The sequence below is a fragment of the Talaromyces stipitatus genome, genomic scaffold (genome assembly GCF_000003125.1).
Source record: "Talaromyces stipitatus ATCC 10500 scf_1105507295515 genomic scaffold, whole genome shotgun sequence".
Classification (NCBI taxonomy): Eukaryota; Fungi; Ascomycota; class Eurotiomycetes; order Eurotiales; family Trichocomaceae; genus Talaromyces; species Talaromyces stipitatus.
In genome coordinates, this window is record NW_002990118.1 from 1,652,729 (window position 1) to 1,667,568 (window position 14,840).

Genomic DNA, 14,840 nt, shown 5'->3' on the forward strand with positions numbered 1-14,840 from the left:
TAGCTATCTACAATATAAAACTGATGTTGCATCGTATACAATCGGCTGCTCAACGTGACAGACGATAATTAGGGCACATTAGATGGATATACAACCCCTTCTCTGATTGGCCGAATTTTCAAGCTCGAATCTTTGCCTTAAAAACGGAAAGTATAGCCGTGTCCACGTGACTGATAAGGCCCGCGAAAAACTTCCCTTGGAAAGAAAAATAAAATTGATTTATCCGCTTCAAATTGAATTTTATATTCATGTTGTCGTCTTTGCTGAATCGCATCGCATAGTGCATTCTCTTTTATTCCGGCGTCATTCATTTGATATTTTAGGATTCTTGTCAAATGGCTGTCATAGTTTAAGTTTTTGCATTTGAGTCTTCTCTCAGCTCAATAGAGCAGGGAGATTGTGTTTGTTCTGTTCCTCGACGAGATCGGATAAGAATAATACGACACAAACCGGTCAACAGAAAAGAAAACGTCAAAATGGAGCTACATCGCTGTCGCTTCGTCCCTTATAACCCTTCAGCAATCAACGCACTCGAATTCTCGCACCCCCCGTCCTCCAAAGCCGCCGGTCAAGGCGCGCAAACTCTTCGTCTCGCCGTCGGTCGAGCAAACGGTGACATTGAGATCTGGAACCCATTACGCGGCGCCTGGTTTCAGGAGACAATCATCCGTGGCGGTAAAGGTCGGAGTATCGAGGGACTTGCATGGACATTGGACCCGTCTGAAGATGCGCCTGATGGGAGTGGAATGAGATTACCGGGTCATCTACGTCTATTCAGTATCGGATATACAAATACAGTGACGGAATGGGATTTGGAAAAAGGGAAACCGGCTAGACATTCGAGTGGTAGTTATGGCGAGATTTGGTGTCTTACTGCTCAGCCGAGATGGACAGCTGAGAAGAGTAGTACTACTGGTCCTGCGGACGGAGAGTATACAGGTCAACATCTTGCTATTGGATGTGCGGATGGGTCGATTGTGATTTTGTCTACGGCCGATAATGATTTGAGATTTGTCAGGAGGTTGAATGCCTCTGTTACCAAGAATGTGCGCGTACTCAGTATCACGTTCCAAAATCGACATGTGCTCGCTGCGGGTTATGCGGATAGTTCAATTCGACTGTTTGATATTCGAAACGGACGTCTTTTGCGAACTGTATCGCTGGGTCGCGGACCCGTTGGTGGACCGAAGGATATTTTGGTTTGGAGCGTCAAGTCCTTACCTGACGGCACCCTGGTGTCAGGTGATTCAACTGGTGAAATTCGATTCTGGGATGCAAAGAATTATTCCCTTGTTCAAAGACTAAGGGGCCATCAGGCGGATGTCCTAGATGTTGCGGTTAGTATTGACGGGGAAACCGTCGTGAGTGGTGGAGCGGATCGAAGGACGGTGCTGTATCGCTTGAAACCTGGTAAGAAGAATGATAAATCGCGTCGATGGGCGGAAGTTATGCATCGGCGATATCATACGCATGATGTAAAGAAGTTTGCTGTTTATGAGTCTAAGGATATGAGTATTGCGGTTTCTGGAGGTTTGTCATTCCCCCAATATCTTTCAAGTGTTCTGAGCTAATGAAATGCTGGCCAGGACCCGATGCATCCCTCGTCGTTCTACCCTTGCGTGAATCTGGAAAAGAGCATCACAGGACACTTTCCAGTCTCCCTCAGATTTGTCAACTTGCATCCGGCTCATCGTCCCGGTTCATGATGAGTTTTTGGGAGAGAGAAGTTAGAATATGGAAGATCGCGCCTGAGAGTGGAGCAGATGCGGAAAGCCAGAGGAATCAGTTTGTTGGTAGAGTGTTGATCCCAGTAAGATACCGCCATATCGTGACCATCAATTTGATTGAGATATGCTGACGATGGATAGGGAGACGAAAATATCACATCAGCTACGTTATCCACCGATGGAAGTCTTCTCGTGTTGTCTACAATGACCACGATCAGAATGTTCAGTCTTTCCGAAAGCGAAGGCCACGACGAAGAAAATATACTGCAAATCAAAGATCTCAAACTCCCTCGCCAGGTAACAGACGATGGAGCCCGCACAATATTTTTGTCGCCCGATTCTCGATGGCTCTCAATTATTCGGCCGGGTAATGAGATATACCTCGCAAAACTGTCCGTTATAGACACCAACTCAGATAAGGACGTGCAAGTCCATTCGAAACTTGTACGCCTGCAACGATCATCTGGCCGGACACAGTCGTTACGTGGAATCAATCAAGGTACCCTTGGAGAATACGACCGGACCATTCGCGCAGTTACGTTTTCGAGCGATAGTAAACTCTTTGCAACTGGCGATCTGGCTGGTTATGTCGATTCTTGGATTCTTGAACACGTCAATGAGCAGTCGAATAAGAAAACACCCAATGGAACCACGTTGTCAGACGATGACTCCTCCGACGATGAAGACAACGTTGAAGAGATCATCGACGACCAATACTGGAGACCCCTCTCATTAATGCCTTGCCTCCACTCTGGCATAATATTCATGTCCTTCCGCCCATCCATCAAAACATCAAAATCCATCGAAGACCGTCTCCTAGTTCTCACCAGCAAACACCAACTAACAGAATATGAAGTCCTCGCCGGCAAATTCTCCGAATGGTCTCAACGAAACCCCAAATCGTGCCTACCCGAGGAATTCATCGGTCTCAAAGATCGCGCTACTGGTGGTGTTTGCGGTTTGTTCCAGCGTTCGCCAAAGCTACTCCTTTACGGACCGTCATGGATGTGGATGTTTGATTTGACGCATGATTTCCCATCACAATCTGCTGATGTCGATGATATCAGGAAGGGATTCGGCACTTCAGCAGTAGACCTCGTCCAAACAGCAAAACGTAAGCGTGAGACCAACGACAATGAAGACTTGGAAGATGCCCACGGCGATGAGAACGAACACTTGCGAAGAAGATATAACAGTGGAGCTGGAGACCTAATCCCCAAATCTCAGGCAACGGTTTCTATGGGCACGAAAATGCGCAAAATCATGGGTGGTGACAATAAGAATAATAACAAGCAGTCGCAATGGATTGACGTTGAGAAACATCGGATCCATCACAATGGCGACAATGAAGATGACGAAGATTCTCACCCATTTTTCGCTAATGGAGAACCAGATTTCGCACGTCTACGTCGTCAAATCGCTAACAATCATACCATCAACGAAGAAGAACCACAAGCCGGAACACCGCAAAAACCAACAGACGGTGCCTCATTCGCAGTCGTCATAAACCAAAAAACCCCTCAAAAATCTACCCCTCAACAACCCGCACATGAACCAGAGACAAAAACAGCGACGATATTCTGGCATTCATACAAATTCCGCGATATTCTAGGCATGTTACCGCTCGGACATTCTTCTCAGTCTACGATGACAGCAAAGGATGCCGTGGAATTAGCTGTTGTCGAAAGACCGATGTGGGATATGGAGTTGGGTGAGCGATATGTCAAGGATTATGAGTAATCTTTTACCTCTTTCCAAGAAATGGGAGGTGGGAGGTGGTGTTTTTGTATGTTATGTTGGTGTCTAATGAGATATCATGGTTCATTGTCAAGCGTTTCTTCTTACATACTATTTCTTGATGTTGGTTTCGTCCTGTTGATGGTTATGCAGGGCATTCGTTATACTTTTATCTAGATAGTTGCGTATAGCATTTATAAAAAGTTCGATTGATTCTTCTACTTCTTAAAACCCGGCATTGACCTACGAGATACGAAAATGGTATGACGCGAGTAATGTTCATCATTCTATCCTATACCAACTCCTGCCCTATCCAATTCTCACATCCATGAAAAGAAAAACAAACATGATAGAACCATTCACAGTATCCGTTACATACCCAAACACACAGTTTCAATCCACTCGCACTATGCTATTACGTTGTTATGCGATAATCTCAATCGTAGGCTCGTCGAGCTTGTAAATAATAACCTCACTCATCATACCCATACATGGAAAGTGATAATGATTTGCTGCTGTTGTATGTCGTCTGCTTTCGGTAGGGCATTGTACTCAGTTCGTGCTCTCGTCGCGTGTTGACTCGTTATTTGGGCGAAGAGGGTCTCTTTCAAGATCTCTCCGAATATACGAGAGGTACGGCTAGACCATTTATTCAATAAGTAAAGTCTCTTGGTCTTCATGGACGCCGCTGACATGCTCCGGAGCTAGTACTGATGCCCGTGTCTGAGTTGACCAGACGACCACATCTCCGTGATCTTTGGTGATCGTTAAGAAAACGATAAACCGACGTATGCAGATGTCACGCCGATGACATATCATCTGAAATGCTAAATACCGTGCCATTGTCGATAATCTGTTGACGTGTCGAATTAATAGCTCTGTGCAGAAACGACAGCAGGCTATGAAATCATTAGCAGTGTCCAATTACTATAGGGGGTAAACTTACAGGACTGTTGAGCATGCTGTTGCGTTTGTTCCGTCCCTTCTTGATGTGATTCTTCAATGCACTCGAGTCCAGCGGCTTGAGTAGTTCGAAACTGCAAAGCAATTCCGCAGATACTGACATGATGGCACCCCAGTTATCAAATTCGCCGCAATACTATGCCATCCATTAGTATCAAAACGAGCGAACCATCCGGAGAACTTACATTCGGAGCAGAAAAAACAGTAACCAAAATCCGATCTTGAAAGAACTCATACCCGTCCTCCACAACCATATGCGCTCGGCAGACAAGATCGAAATCGTGTCGTTGCAAAAAGTCCATAATGACCTTTTTACCGAAACAATAACTCACTCCCCGCTCGTTGGGTTCCCAGTCTTCCTCCATATCTGCTGGATCACTCCATAACAAATCGTTCAAGAGACCATAGTCTGGCACGTCAGTCGGTCGTGCAATGCCTCGAATATCGTCCATGTGAGAAAGACTGGGTGAGAGACCGCCATGAACACAGAATATCTTTCCTGCAACAATTGAAGCAATGGGTAAACAGTTGAATGTGTCAACAAACGTCTTCCAGATCTTGATATTACATCGGCGTTTACATTCATCGTAAAATCCGTATACACGAGTCACGTTCGCACATTCATGGTTGCCACGGAGAAGGAAGAAATTCTCGGGGTACTTCAGCTTATAGCATAGTAACAGAAGAATCGTTTCAAGACTCTGTTTCCCTCGATCAACGTAATCGCCTAGAAAGAGATAGTTTGCTGCCGGAGGAAACCCGCACATCTCAAAAAGTCGGATGAGATCGGTATATTGACCATGAACATCGCCGACAATCTTCACCGGCGCCGACAATTCCAGCAAAGCCGGTTGAGACAGGAGTAACTCGCGTGCTGCGGAACAAATCGCAATAATTTCGGCATTCTTCAAACAAACAGCTTTTGTAATCTTAGTCGAGTAGCCAGCATCTAAAAGGCGGGAAATCATGTCGTCCAGATCAATTGTCTTGAGAGCGCCCATTCCCATACCAGGTGAGGTGCTGCTCGTATCAGAAGCTGCAGAGGCGAGAATATCTAGAAGAACGGGGTTGATCTGATTATCAGGTCTCACTAAGATCGACTCTCCAGGAGCCTGCGGTGTCACAGGCGGGACAGATGGTGGTGCATCCGATACCAGATCAACTTCGCCACTTTGCTGGGCGGCATCCACATCCTTGTGGCCACGATTCAAAGAGGTAGATTGCGAGGGAGATGGAGGGGGTTCGGGAGTTCCGGTGCGAGAAGGGATAGGGTCGTTCGAGACAGTAGACTGTTGGGCAACTGGTTGTTGCTTCAAACTGCTGGTCGACCTCACGGAAGCTGCATCAGATTTATCATCGGCCAAACCTGCCATAGAACTCCTCGGACTGTCATTGTTCTTGTCGCTCCCCCGGGACCCCGGAATCTTGGACCTGATCGAACCTTTTAGGGATCGGATGGATTCTTTGGTATCGGTGCGTGAAAACGACGGATATGATTGTAGGGGGTCGCCGGAGCGGTCTCCGCCTTTGGACTGAGACTGGCCCATTACGGACAGCTCAGGTTTGACGAGACGCGATCGTCAGATAAGCACGTAGAGGTAGTCACCTCAAATGAGATGATACACAGTCACGCAGAGTTGTGTAAATCTAGTCTTCAATCCAGCGTAAATCAACCTGGTAAGAGAGATTTCCCCGGTCGGCGATGATGGGACAATCGGGCAGCGGCTAGATAAGGTCAGAGGAGTTTCAGGTCGCAGAAAATTGATTCGTGTTGAAAGTTCGAAGGAAGGTTCTGATAGGATCGAAGCATGAGCTGGCTGCTTCCGGCAATGATAGCTGAAGGTGAACTAGCTACAGGACCATCAATTAAAGTGTCAGCCTGGAACAATCGGAACATCATATAAATAAGGTTGAGCATGATGGCAGTAAGAATTAATATAGTCAAAAGGATAATGGCGCAAAAAGACTCAGTGCACAGGAGCTGAAGAGAAGGTTGATTGAATTGGAGGGGGCAAATAGTGTAAGAGACTTTGCCTGTGAAGCTTCAATTGCAACGAACATGTGGGCATGCAGATTGATAACCGCTCGTCACATGAAAGCTTACTGAAACAGGAGGCCAAGAATGAGGACAGGACAGAAAAAGAAAAGAAAATGAATATCCGACAGAAGGGATACACAAATAAACATGTGGAGATTGTCAGCCATGCGCGAGGGAGGTTGGAATGGAAATACAAGAGTACAAAATGTGTCTTAAAAAGAATGTGCGTCATGGCAGAGATTTTGTAACACGAACCTCGAGATAAGCACTTTTTCCAATGCAATGGGGTTCGTCGCACAGGGCAAAACAGAATGCCGGATGATGAGGAGATTTCAATCCTTGGATGCTGGCGCAGCAGTAGATATGGGCTTGGTGAGGAAAGATATAAGTTGAGTTAGGAAGGAAGAGGTTGAGATGGATTGGATCTCACGAACGAGTAATCGATTGCCGTTTCGGTCCAAGATTTGCTTATGTAAGGACTAGCCCGGTCTGGAACTCGCTGGGCAACCCTGTGATTGGCTGGATTGCGTCCCGTGACCTGTCTGTGTTGATACGTCAGCTGCGCCAATAATCTATGCCATACGCATGCGTTACCGGGTATTTTACATATATTACCGTCTGTATCTATAAACTATCGTGTATTTAGCTATTCAGGGACATCTATCTCATGCGCGCTTCGTATTGCTACGTATCGCTGCGCGGCCAAGAAGCTGAATGGGAACATGTGAGTTTGCGAATTCGTGTCTTCCCCAGATGCCCAGGAGTCTAGAATACAGAGTAAATTAAACATCAGTCTTACAGCCAAGCCCTTGACCGCGAGTCTCGCTTATTCCATGACCCGGACTCTAGCTGCATAAGAAGACAGGAAGCGCTGATACTGTATACATGTAGAGGTATGTCTGTCAATGCGTATGTGGTCAACAGGCCACTTATCGTGCGTTCCGGTTCTTTCCACATGAATGAGGTGCATCATTCAATGACATTCATGGACCTGTCATGCATGCGTGATCCGAGAGTGAGGCTCTCGTACATAGTCCTCCTTGATCAAGATTGGGCTTGCTGAAGTAGCTCTGCCATGCCACTTGCTCGGTTATCGAGCCACGATAATCAATGGATGGATAGTTCCGATACGCATGCATCTGTGCTTCTCGAGATTATCGATGCGCACAATCAGCACTCTGACACATTGCCATTGGACAGGCCATCGCCAGTATCAGCGCCTTTCCCCGTCATTATCCCCGTAATAACCATTCAGTGCATCACTGGCACCGTCGGCTGGGCTCGAATCTGATAAGGATTCTCCTCCAACTCAATCTTGGTAATATACTGACCCGGCACAACAACCAATCCAATAAAGCGACTGGTCATGTCCATTTTGAACTTGCCTGTTGCGTCGGGTGTAGACACGGTTTCTGCCGCGGCGGCGGCCTGGACGGCGGTCTGGCTTGGAAGACGATATTCGAATGTGTTTGCGAGGATGACGTTGCGATCCTGTTTCTCGGCTACCAGTCAAATTGTATTGCGCTGAGAGAAGATAAAGTGGTAAGCGTACCATGTCGGTGCATTTGAAGATGCCCACAAACATGCGAGTATCGGTTGTGTGGATGCGCAAATTGCGTCCTAAAAGGGACTGAAGATAATTGATATGGACTGAGTTGTCCATGTTAGCTAGTATGTCGTATATGTAGTTCGGGTGGTCGCCAATCGCTTATAATGAAGTTTGAAGGGGTGGTGTTGGAGGAGAAATGGTTAAGAAGTGGTAATAATTATCCGGCGGGCTCCCCACGGCAATCGAAATTCTGTTCAAAGCTGGAGGAACAACAATTCTAATCTGATCTTAGGGAAAGAATATAACAATAACTAGGATAATTATTTTCAAGGCTCAGCTATATCGCCAGCATCGTTTACTACCAATATATTCATACCAAACTAAATAGCATAACATAACCATAACCATAACCATACCGGATAACTCCAGAACACATAAGACACATGAACATGTCCAAGGTATTTCACACCAAACTCGGGCATAATAAGCATGTAAAAGTTAGAAATGTACCGGGAATAAAAAAAAGTGACTCGCTTCACGAGCGCCACCGAAAAATAACCAAAGGGATCACAGCCGACCCCTGGTATCAAAGGAAATGAGATGTATGCATTGGCATAGATTGGAAGCAGAATCATATCCAACCGTCCCATCTCTTCTCCGGGGTATAACCTGAACTCGACTCCGAATCCATATCCATATCCATGTTCCTAGTTGATGAAGGGGTCGACGAACCACTGTTCCAACTGGTTAGATCATAGTCGACATTTCTCGGAACAGAGTGAACCGGCCGGGAATCAACTTTTGAAGCTTTGCTGTTATTGATCTGATGTCCCGTGTCGGCTTGCATAGACGAAGAAGGAGCGGGTGCAGGTCGGAAGAATTTGAGCAGGGTCTGTTGACGCGGATCCAAAGCCTCGGGTTCTGAGGGTGGTTGGCTAGATGGTGATGGTTCGTCGGACGGATACGATAGAGTTGGCTCTTTCTGAGCTTGATAGAGTATTCTCAAGGTATTTGCTGTTCGATATTAGTCTCTGGTGTCACTAACCTCGGAGTGTTCGGCTCACCATATACTGTCTGCTGGTCGGGCCGATTGTCACGGACTCTCTTCCTCGTTCGACTATTCAAATGATGGGGTACATCTGTTGTAAAGCTTCGGCCGTGGAGGGTTTCGCTCGAGCAGGAAGCTTTGCGTTTGAGAAACATTGTGGCAATGGGTAGCTGGGATCGGTTTGCTATAAGCCTTTGTATTCAATGCAATTATCTGCGGAGGGAGATGATGAATGTAAAAGAAAGATGCAATTGATAGGACTGATTAGTTTGAGGACAGTTAGATGCTGTATTAATCTTCACATTCCAAATGTGAGAAAGAAGACCTGGGAGCTGCTGCTTAAAAGCGAAGGCGCGGGCAGACGCGCGACGCCGCGCCGGATACACAGCACTAACCCAAAAGGGCTATATTGTTACATTTCTAAGCGTGAAGCAGCGTGAGAAGGGAATTCTCGATCGATTTGAGTGTGAAGAAAAGGGGGTTATCAAATAAAGAGACTCAGCTTCAGCAATTTTTGAGAATATAGAAGGGAATATTCTTCCAAGGCCGAGTGAGAACTGTCATATCACGAGTATAACAGCTACGTGTATTATTACCGTATTGATGATACATCAATACGCTTCCGCTCTCCCAGGTTAAATGCATTCCGGAGCGGTAACCTCATAAACACGAGGATTAAACATTCAAAGTCTCATATACTCATATACTCATATATTCATATACTATATACTTCTTATATCGGTATTAATTATTGATTGTATCTTTCAACAATGGGTCCGTACCCGGCAAGCCGCTTGGCTGTAGCGCGTCTCGGCATGCCGAGCGCTATGACGACAGCCACCCCTCCCCCGCAATCTCCAACTATCGCGAACTTAGTTACATACTAACTCTGGATTTTATCTACGCTTCAACATTGCACGCTTTTGTTTCTACGTACAAGGCAAATGTCGACTCGAAGACCTACACACGCCGGTTCCTGGTACGAAGATGATAGTACCACGCTAAAGGCCGAGCTAGATGGCTGGCTCGATGCTGTCCCTAACGAGATCGACAAGCTGGGTGCTCTGCCCATACCAGGAGCAAGAATCATTATTGGACCGTTAGTTATTCTCTGCCATACCTGTTTCTTCATCTGAAGCTGATAGTGAAAAGTCACGCGGGCTATGCATATTCAGGACCATGTGCTGCCTGGGCTTATAAAGCTCTCGACTTATCCAAAGCGTAAGCTAGCAATTGATACGACGATATGTTCATGTCTTATGCAGTGGTAATGTACTCATCGATTTCTCTCACTTGACAACAGCAAGCGCATCTTCTTGCTCGGCCCCTCTCATCACCACCCTCTTGCAACAATCGCTCTCCCCGAAGTCACCTCATACGCGACACCACTATCAGACGAACCGTTACCTCTCGACACCGAAATAATCAATAAAATCCGCACTGCCTCATCCGCATTTGAAACCATGTCCCGCCGCGTCGATGAGCGAGAGCACAGCATGGAGCTACATCTGCCGTACATACATCGTAAACTACAACTTACTTTCCCGGGACGACCAGCCTCGGAGTATCCGCCCCTCGTTCCGATTATGGTAGGAAGCACCAATGCCGAGACGGAGCGTGCTGTTGGCGCATTACTTGCTACCTATCTGGCCGATCCGTCAAATGCATTTGTTATCAGCTCCGATTTCTGTCACTGGGGTCAGCGATTCGGGTATACGTATTATGTGCGTGATGCACCACAACAAAAGCCGCCGTTGCCGTTGTCGTTCGATAGCCTGCCGCAACCACCGACCACCGTCTCCGCAGCCGAGGACACCCTGCAAAAGGTGCCAGGCCGTTCGTTACGCAGGAACAGCGAGCTTCACGCAGAGATTTATGATAGTATCTCAGCAGTAGATATTGCGACTATGAAAGCAATCACAACGGGAAACGCAAGCCAGTTTCTGAAATCGCTCAGGACTACGGGAAACACAGTCTGTGGTCGCCATCCCATAGGCGTTATTATGGCTGCTTTGGAAGAATATGCTTCGGTTGCAGGTGAGGAGGTCGGAAAGTTTCACTTTATCAGATACGAGAGAAGCTCGGATCCTGATGTTGTCTCGGAGAGTTCGGTGAGCTATGTGTCTGCTGTAGCGGTGGTTTAATATAAGTAATCGGCGCTTGGAATGATGAGGATTAAACCAACTTGCAGGGTGTTTTTCTCGAACAAATGATGCGCATTTTTAAATTGACCCAGATAGCTCTTTCATAGTAATGAATAATCCCTTATCTTCTTATCAATCAGTCAACAGATCACCGGAAGATCTGAATTGCATGAAAATATGCGGTGAGTCAGTTCGGCGTGATTAGTCCTCCAATAGTTCCTTCATCCTATTACTTCTATACCGTAACCCATATAAGTCTCCAGCTGTTGGGGGCCGATAACAATGATCATAAGCAGATGGTGTTTACCCCACCGGAAACCTGCCAGACCAACGCCGACCTCGGTGCTTTTCTTTTCGCAAATTATTCTTTTCTCTTTCAAGATGAGATGACCTCTTTTTCCTCAATAATTTGGTTCTGCATTGAATCTATGTTTTGGTACTTGGCTTTCCTCAGCTGATAATCGGCGTGGGTATCATGGACTCTTTATACAGTCGTGCCTAATTTGGACTTTTACCCGGGAGCTGTTGTATACATTCTCGGATCGCTTGTTTTTGATCGATTTACTTCCGGCTCTGTACTTCTGTCTTGCTGTAATGGCAAGATTGAAAAAAGGCGTTCATTCTTGGGAAGATGTCCTTGCCCAACGGTATCAAAGTTCGTCTACAGAAGTCTATCCTTTGGCAAGAAAAATAGAAATAGATACCGACTTTTTACAGATGACAAACCATCCTCGTTACCACGATATAGACGCCGCAAAGGCAACATCCGCGGCCCAGCCCCTCGAGGACTCGATATAAGCCAGAAGCCAGACCAGCAACCTCAATCCCTTTTACTGACTAAACTTCCGCCAGAATTGCGCCTATTGGTTTGGGAAATAGTCCTGGGAGGATTGCGACTGCACATTATTCAGCGATCTAAGAAACGGTTGGGATGCGTCGTTTGCCCTCAAAAGGATACATGCGATATTTGCCGGGGTGTGCTGCAACAGCCAGTTAAGAATGCAGAGACATGCTCGAAAAATGTGAATTTGATATCGTTGTTGGTTGCTTGTAAGCAAATGTGAGTCTATGCTTTTATATATATATGGAGATTCCCACCCTCATCGGTTTGATATAGTTATCGCGAAAGCATACACCTCCTCTACTCCTCAAACACATTCGAATTCAGCAATACCTGGTCCCTAGCCTACCTCCGCCCAACAATTCCCGCAAACCAATGGACCGCAATCCGCAAAGTCGACCTCAAATGGGCATTCCCGGGACACTGGCTCCCCAGCAAGGACTCTGTAAAGTCCGTCTACGTCTGGGCTGGTCGTCAGCAATGGATCGAAACTTGTAAAGCCATCTTACTCCTTAAGGATTTAGAAGAGTTTACGTTGCATTTAACCGGGAATTGGTTCGGGGAACCAATTGAGAAAGTTCCCGTGTTCTTGGATCCATTGAGAGAATTGCATTTGAGGGGTTGGCCGCAGAGGAAGTGGAGGATTTATTTGCCGCCGCAGCCTTATTATAAGATGGAGATTACGAGGTTGAATGAGTTGATGGTGAAGGAGGGGATTTTTTGTGAGATATATGAGGCTGGACAGTGTATAAAAGGATGAATGACTGGGATTGATTATGGCTGAGTATTGGGCTATGAAAAGTTGTTATCTGTATGTTGTTGTGATTGGGAATGACTTTTCTCTGCTTTAGAGACTTGTTGGGCTCTACTTACACTCGGTATCAATCTCCTGACTGCATAACATCGAATTGCACGACCGAGTGAATCCTGCTCAATTTGCACCTCTAGCGACCCTATGTTTGTTTTTATGAGATCTTCTTCTTGCCTTCCTGTTCTTCTTCAACCTTTTCTTCATTTTCTCCCTATTCTGCATCTTCACTATTCCCTTCGTAAATCGCCCGATCTTGCGTAAGTGTCCTCGATTCTTCTTCTGTCGTCCTTGGATACCCTTTACCCGGCTGTGAGAATTTTCCTGCAGCTCAATCGACTGAAAAATCCTTTCTCCCAGCTCAATAGAAGGCATCACAGACACAGTACTCGCAGCAGAGACTACAGAGTCATCGCTATCTTCATCCTCTGGCTGCGCAATAACCCCATTACCCCCACGAACAACAAGATCCCTCAAATGCTCCAAAGTCTCCATATACTTCACCTTCATCTCGTCCGGTATCCCACAACACTCCGGCTCATAAAACACATTGAGCCCATTCTCGAAAAAGATAGTCTCCTTATTATCCGTATTCAGGATACAATTCGCTATGTAGCGAATTGTGTGATTGAGTATGGAGACTATCTTTTTAGTTGATAGGCCGGCTTGGAATAAGACCCGACTAGATTCGACGGTGTACTCAGCCCATTCTCGACTTTTTAGAGGCGGTGTCTGGGAGTCGAGAGTTGATAGGTGGTGAAAGAGTTTGATCCAGAAAGAGGATGTCTCTTGGACTTGCTGGAGACGATTGAAGTTCTCTGCTGGAAGGCGTGAAAGGTCCTTTGAGAGTTGGACTAAGATATGGTTTTTGTAGGTAATGCTGATGGGCTCATCTTCTGGGTTGGTGTTGTTTCGGCTTTCTTGACTGTCTGGGATGGTCCTTGATGTATCGTTTGAGTCGTCGTTGAGGCTGGCCTGGCTGGATGAGAAGGTGCTGAAGGGTGGCTCCTCAGAGTAGTTGTCTGAGACGATGATCTCGCTAGAATTGCTGGATGATACATCAAGGATATGGGATTCCAAAGCATCAGAGTACCTTGATTTATTGGACTCACTGCTCAGACTCGTCATAATGGCTAATCTGCAGCGCAGGAGGCTGACGATGGATTGAAGGTATTCGATGTCAAGTCCGACAGAACGAGGAAGACTTGAAAGAACGAAGGAACGTAGAAAATTTTCAAACAAAAAATACTTGTCAAGTGTGAACATTTTGATATTGCGTCACATGCAAACCACAAATGGGACGCTTTTAGGACAAGGGCAACTGTGAACTCAGTGCCTTAGGTAGGCATCACGCTATGAAGTCTATCAAGCAAAAAGCTCTGTCTCTCATATAATAATAACGGATAGTTTAGTACCTCTACTAAAGATTAGATTATATTTCCTATCTTCATGATCCTACTCTATTTGTGTCACTGAATGATAATATCCAAATAGGAAGGATTCTGAATATATTACACATAGATCGTTCTGTATTTGTATTGCACTCCTGTTTGTAATATATTACAATACAATACCATATCAATCACCGTACAACTCCCTCACCGCCCGCGCAAAGACATCAGATAAATCATTAACTCTCTACAACTTTACATCTAATATCACTTGCAAGCTACTCCTTCATGGTATCACCATTATCTTGACAAATATAAATCAACATGCTCCGACCCTTAAACATAAAACCATCTCCGCGACTCTTCGCATCAGTTGCTCCAAATACCCAACCGGTAGCAAGTGCATCAACATCATCTAACCAATCATCCACAACGACCAAGAGAAGCTCAAGATTAAAAAAGCCTGCTTTGAGTCTTGATCAGGTATGCTACACCCATCCTTCAAGTGCGGTGTATGAAAGGTAAATGCTGATTCGGGAATATGTATAGTTCATTCAAAGGCAAAGAGTTCTCTCATTCTGGCGCGAGATAATG

At 45.9% G+C, this 14,840-nt stretch overlaps 7 protein-coding genes across 7 annotated transcripts, besides 1 other annotated feature; 3 read left to right on the top strand and 4 right to left on the bottom strand.

The window, feature by feature from the left end:
* Nucleotides 1-476: 476 nt before the first annotated feature.
* On the top strand, nucleotides 477-3,498 carry TSTA_046390 (small nucleolar ribonucleoprotein complex subunit, putative; the record flags this gene model as incomplete). Its single annotated transcript, XM_002485093.1, has 3 exons — nucleotides 477-1,530; nucleotides 1,587-1,810; nucleotides 1,869-3,498. The coding sequence occupies 3 exons, from the start codon at nucleotides 477-479 to the stop codon at nucleotides 3,465-3,467; spliced, it is 2,877 nt and encodes a 958-aa protein (XP_002485138.1). The 3' UTR covers nucleotides 3,468-3,498.
* Nucleotides 3,499-3,730: 232 nt separating this feature from the next.
* On the bottom strand, nucleotides 3,731-5,974 carry TSTA_046400 (serine/threonine protein phosphatase, putative; the record flags this gene model as incomplete). The annotated part of the gene is made up of 3 exons (XM_002485094.1): nucleotides 3,731-4,363; nucleotides 4,411-4,563; nucleotides 4,613-5,974. 3 exons carry the CDS (start codon nucleotides 5,972-5,974, stop codon nucleotides 4,334-4,336), a joined length of 1,545 nt encoding a protein of 514 aa, XP_002485139.1. The 3' UTR covers nucleotides 3,731-4,333.
* A 1,634-nt stretch (nucleotides 5,975-7,608) lies between these two features.
* TSTA_046410 (uncharacterized protein) lies at nucleotides 7,609-8,253 on the bottom strand. Its single transcript, XM_002485095.1, has 2 exons — nucleotides 8,018-8,253; nucleotides 7,609-7,956 (listed from the first exon to the last, which is right to left on the bottom strand). Exons 1-2 carry the CDS (start codon nucleotides 8,126-8,128, stop codon nucleotides 7,717-7,719), a joined length of 351 nt encoding a protein of 116 aa, XP_002485140.1. The 5' UTR covers nucleotides 8,129-8,253; the 3' UTR covers nucleotides 7,609-7,716.
* A 107-nt stretch (nucleotides 8,254-8,360) lies between these two features.
* TSTA_046420 (uncharacterized protein) lies at nucleotides 8,361-9,375 on the bottom strand. Its single transcript, XM_002485096.1, has 2 exons — nucleotides 9,079-9,375; nucleotides 8,361-9,028 (listed from the first exon to the last, which is right to left on the bottom strand). Exons 1-2 carry the CDS (start codon nucleotides 9,215-9,217, stop codon nucleotides 8,646-8,648), a joined length of 522 nt encoding a protein of 173 aa, XP_002485141.1. The 5' UTR covers nucleotides 9,218-9,375; the 3' UTR covers nucleotides 8,361-8,645.
* A 631-nt stretch (nucleotides 9,376-10,006) lies between these two features.
* TSTA_046430 (DUF52 domain protein) lies at nucleotides 10,007-11,240 on the top strand (the record flags this gene model as incomplete). Its single annotated transcript, XM_002485097.1, has 3 exons — nucleotides 10,007-10,161; nucleotides 10,215-10,283; nucleotides 10,366-11,240. The coding sequence occupies 3 exons, from the start codon at nucleotides 10,007-10,009 to the stop codon at nucleotides 11,204-11,206; spliced, it is 1,065 nt and encodes a 354-aa protein (XP_002485142.1). The 3' UTR covers nucleotides 11,207-11,240.
* Nucleotides 11,241-11,584: 344 nt separating this feature from the next.
* TSTA_046440 (uncharacterized protein) lies at nucleotides 11,585-12,980 on the top strand. The gene is made up of 3 exons (XM_002485098.1): nucleotides 11,585-11,861; nucleotides 11,924-12,266; nucleotides 12,324-12,980. The coding sequence occupies exons 1-3, from the start codon at nucleotides 11,801-11,803 to the stop codon at nucleotides 12,805-12,807; spliced, it is 888 nt and encodes a 295-aa protein (XP_002485143.1). The 5' UTR covers nucleotides 11,585-11,800; the 3' UTR covers nucleotides 12,808-12,980.
* Nucleotides 12,979-13,983, bottom strand: TSTA_046450 (uncharacterized protein; the record flags this gene model as incomplete). Its single annotated transcript, XM_002485099.1, has 1 exon — nucleotides 12,979-13,983. The coding sequence occupies one exon, from the start codon at nucleotides 13,981-13,983 to the stop codon at nucleotides 12,979-12,981; it is 1,005 nt and encodes a 334-aa protein (XP_002485144.1).
* Nucleotides 13,021-13,084: a sequence feature (CT-rich).
* Nucleotides 13,984-14,840: the final 857 nt, after the last annotated feature.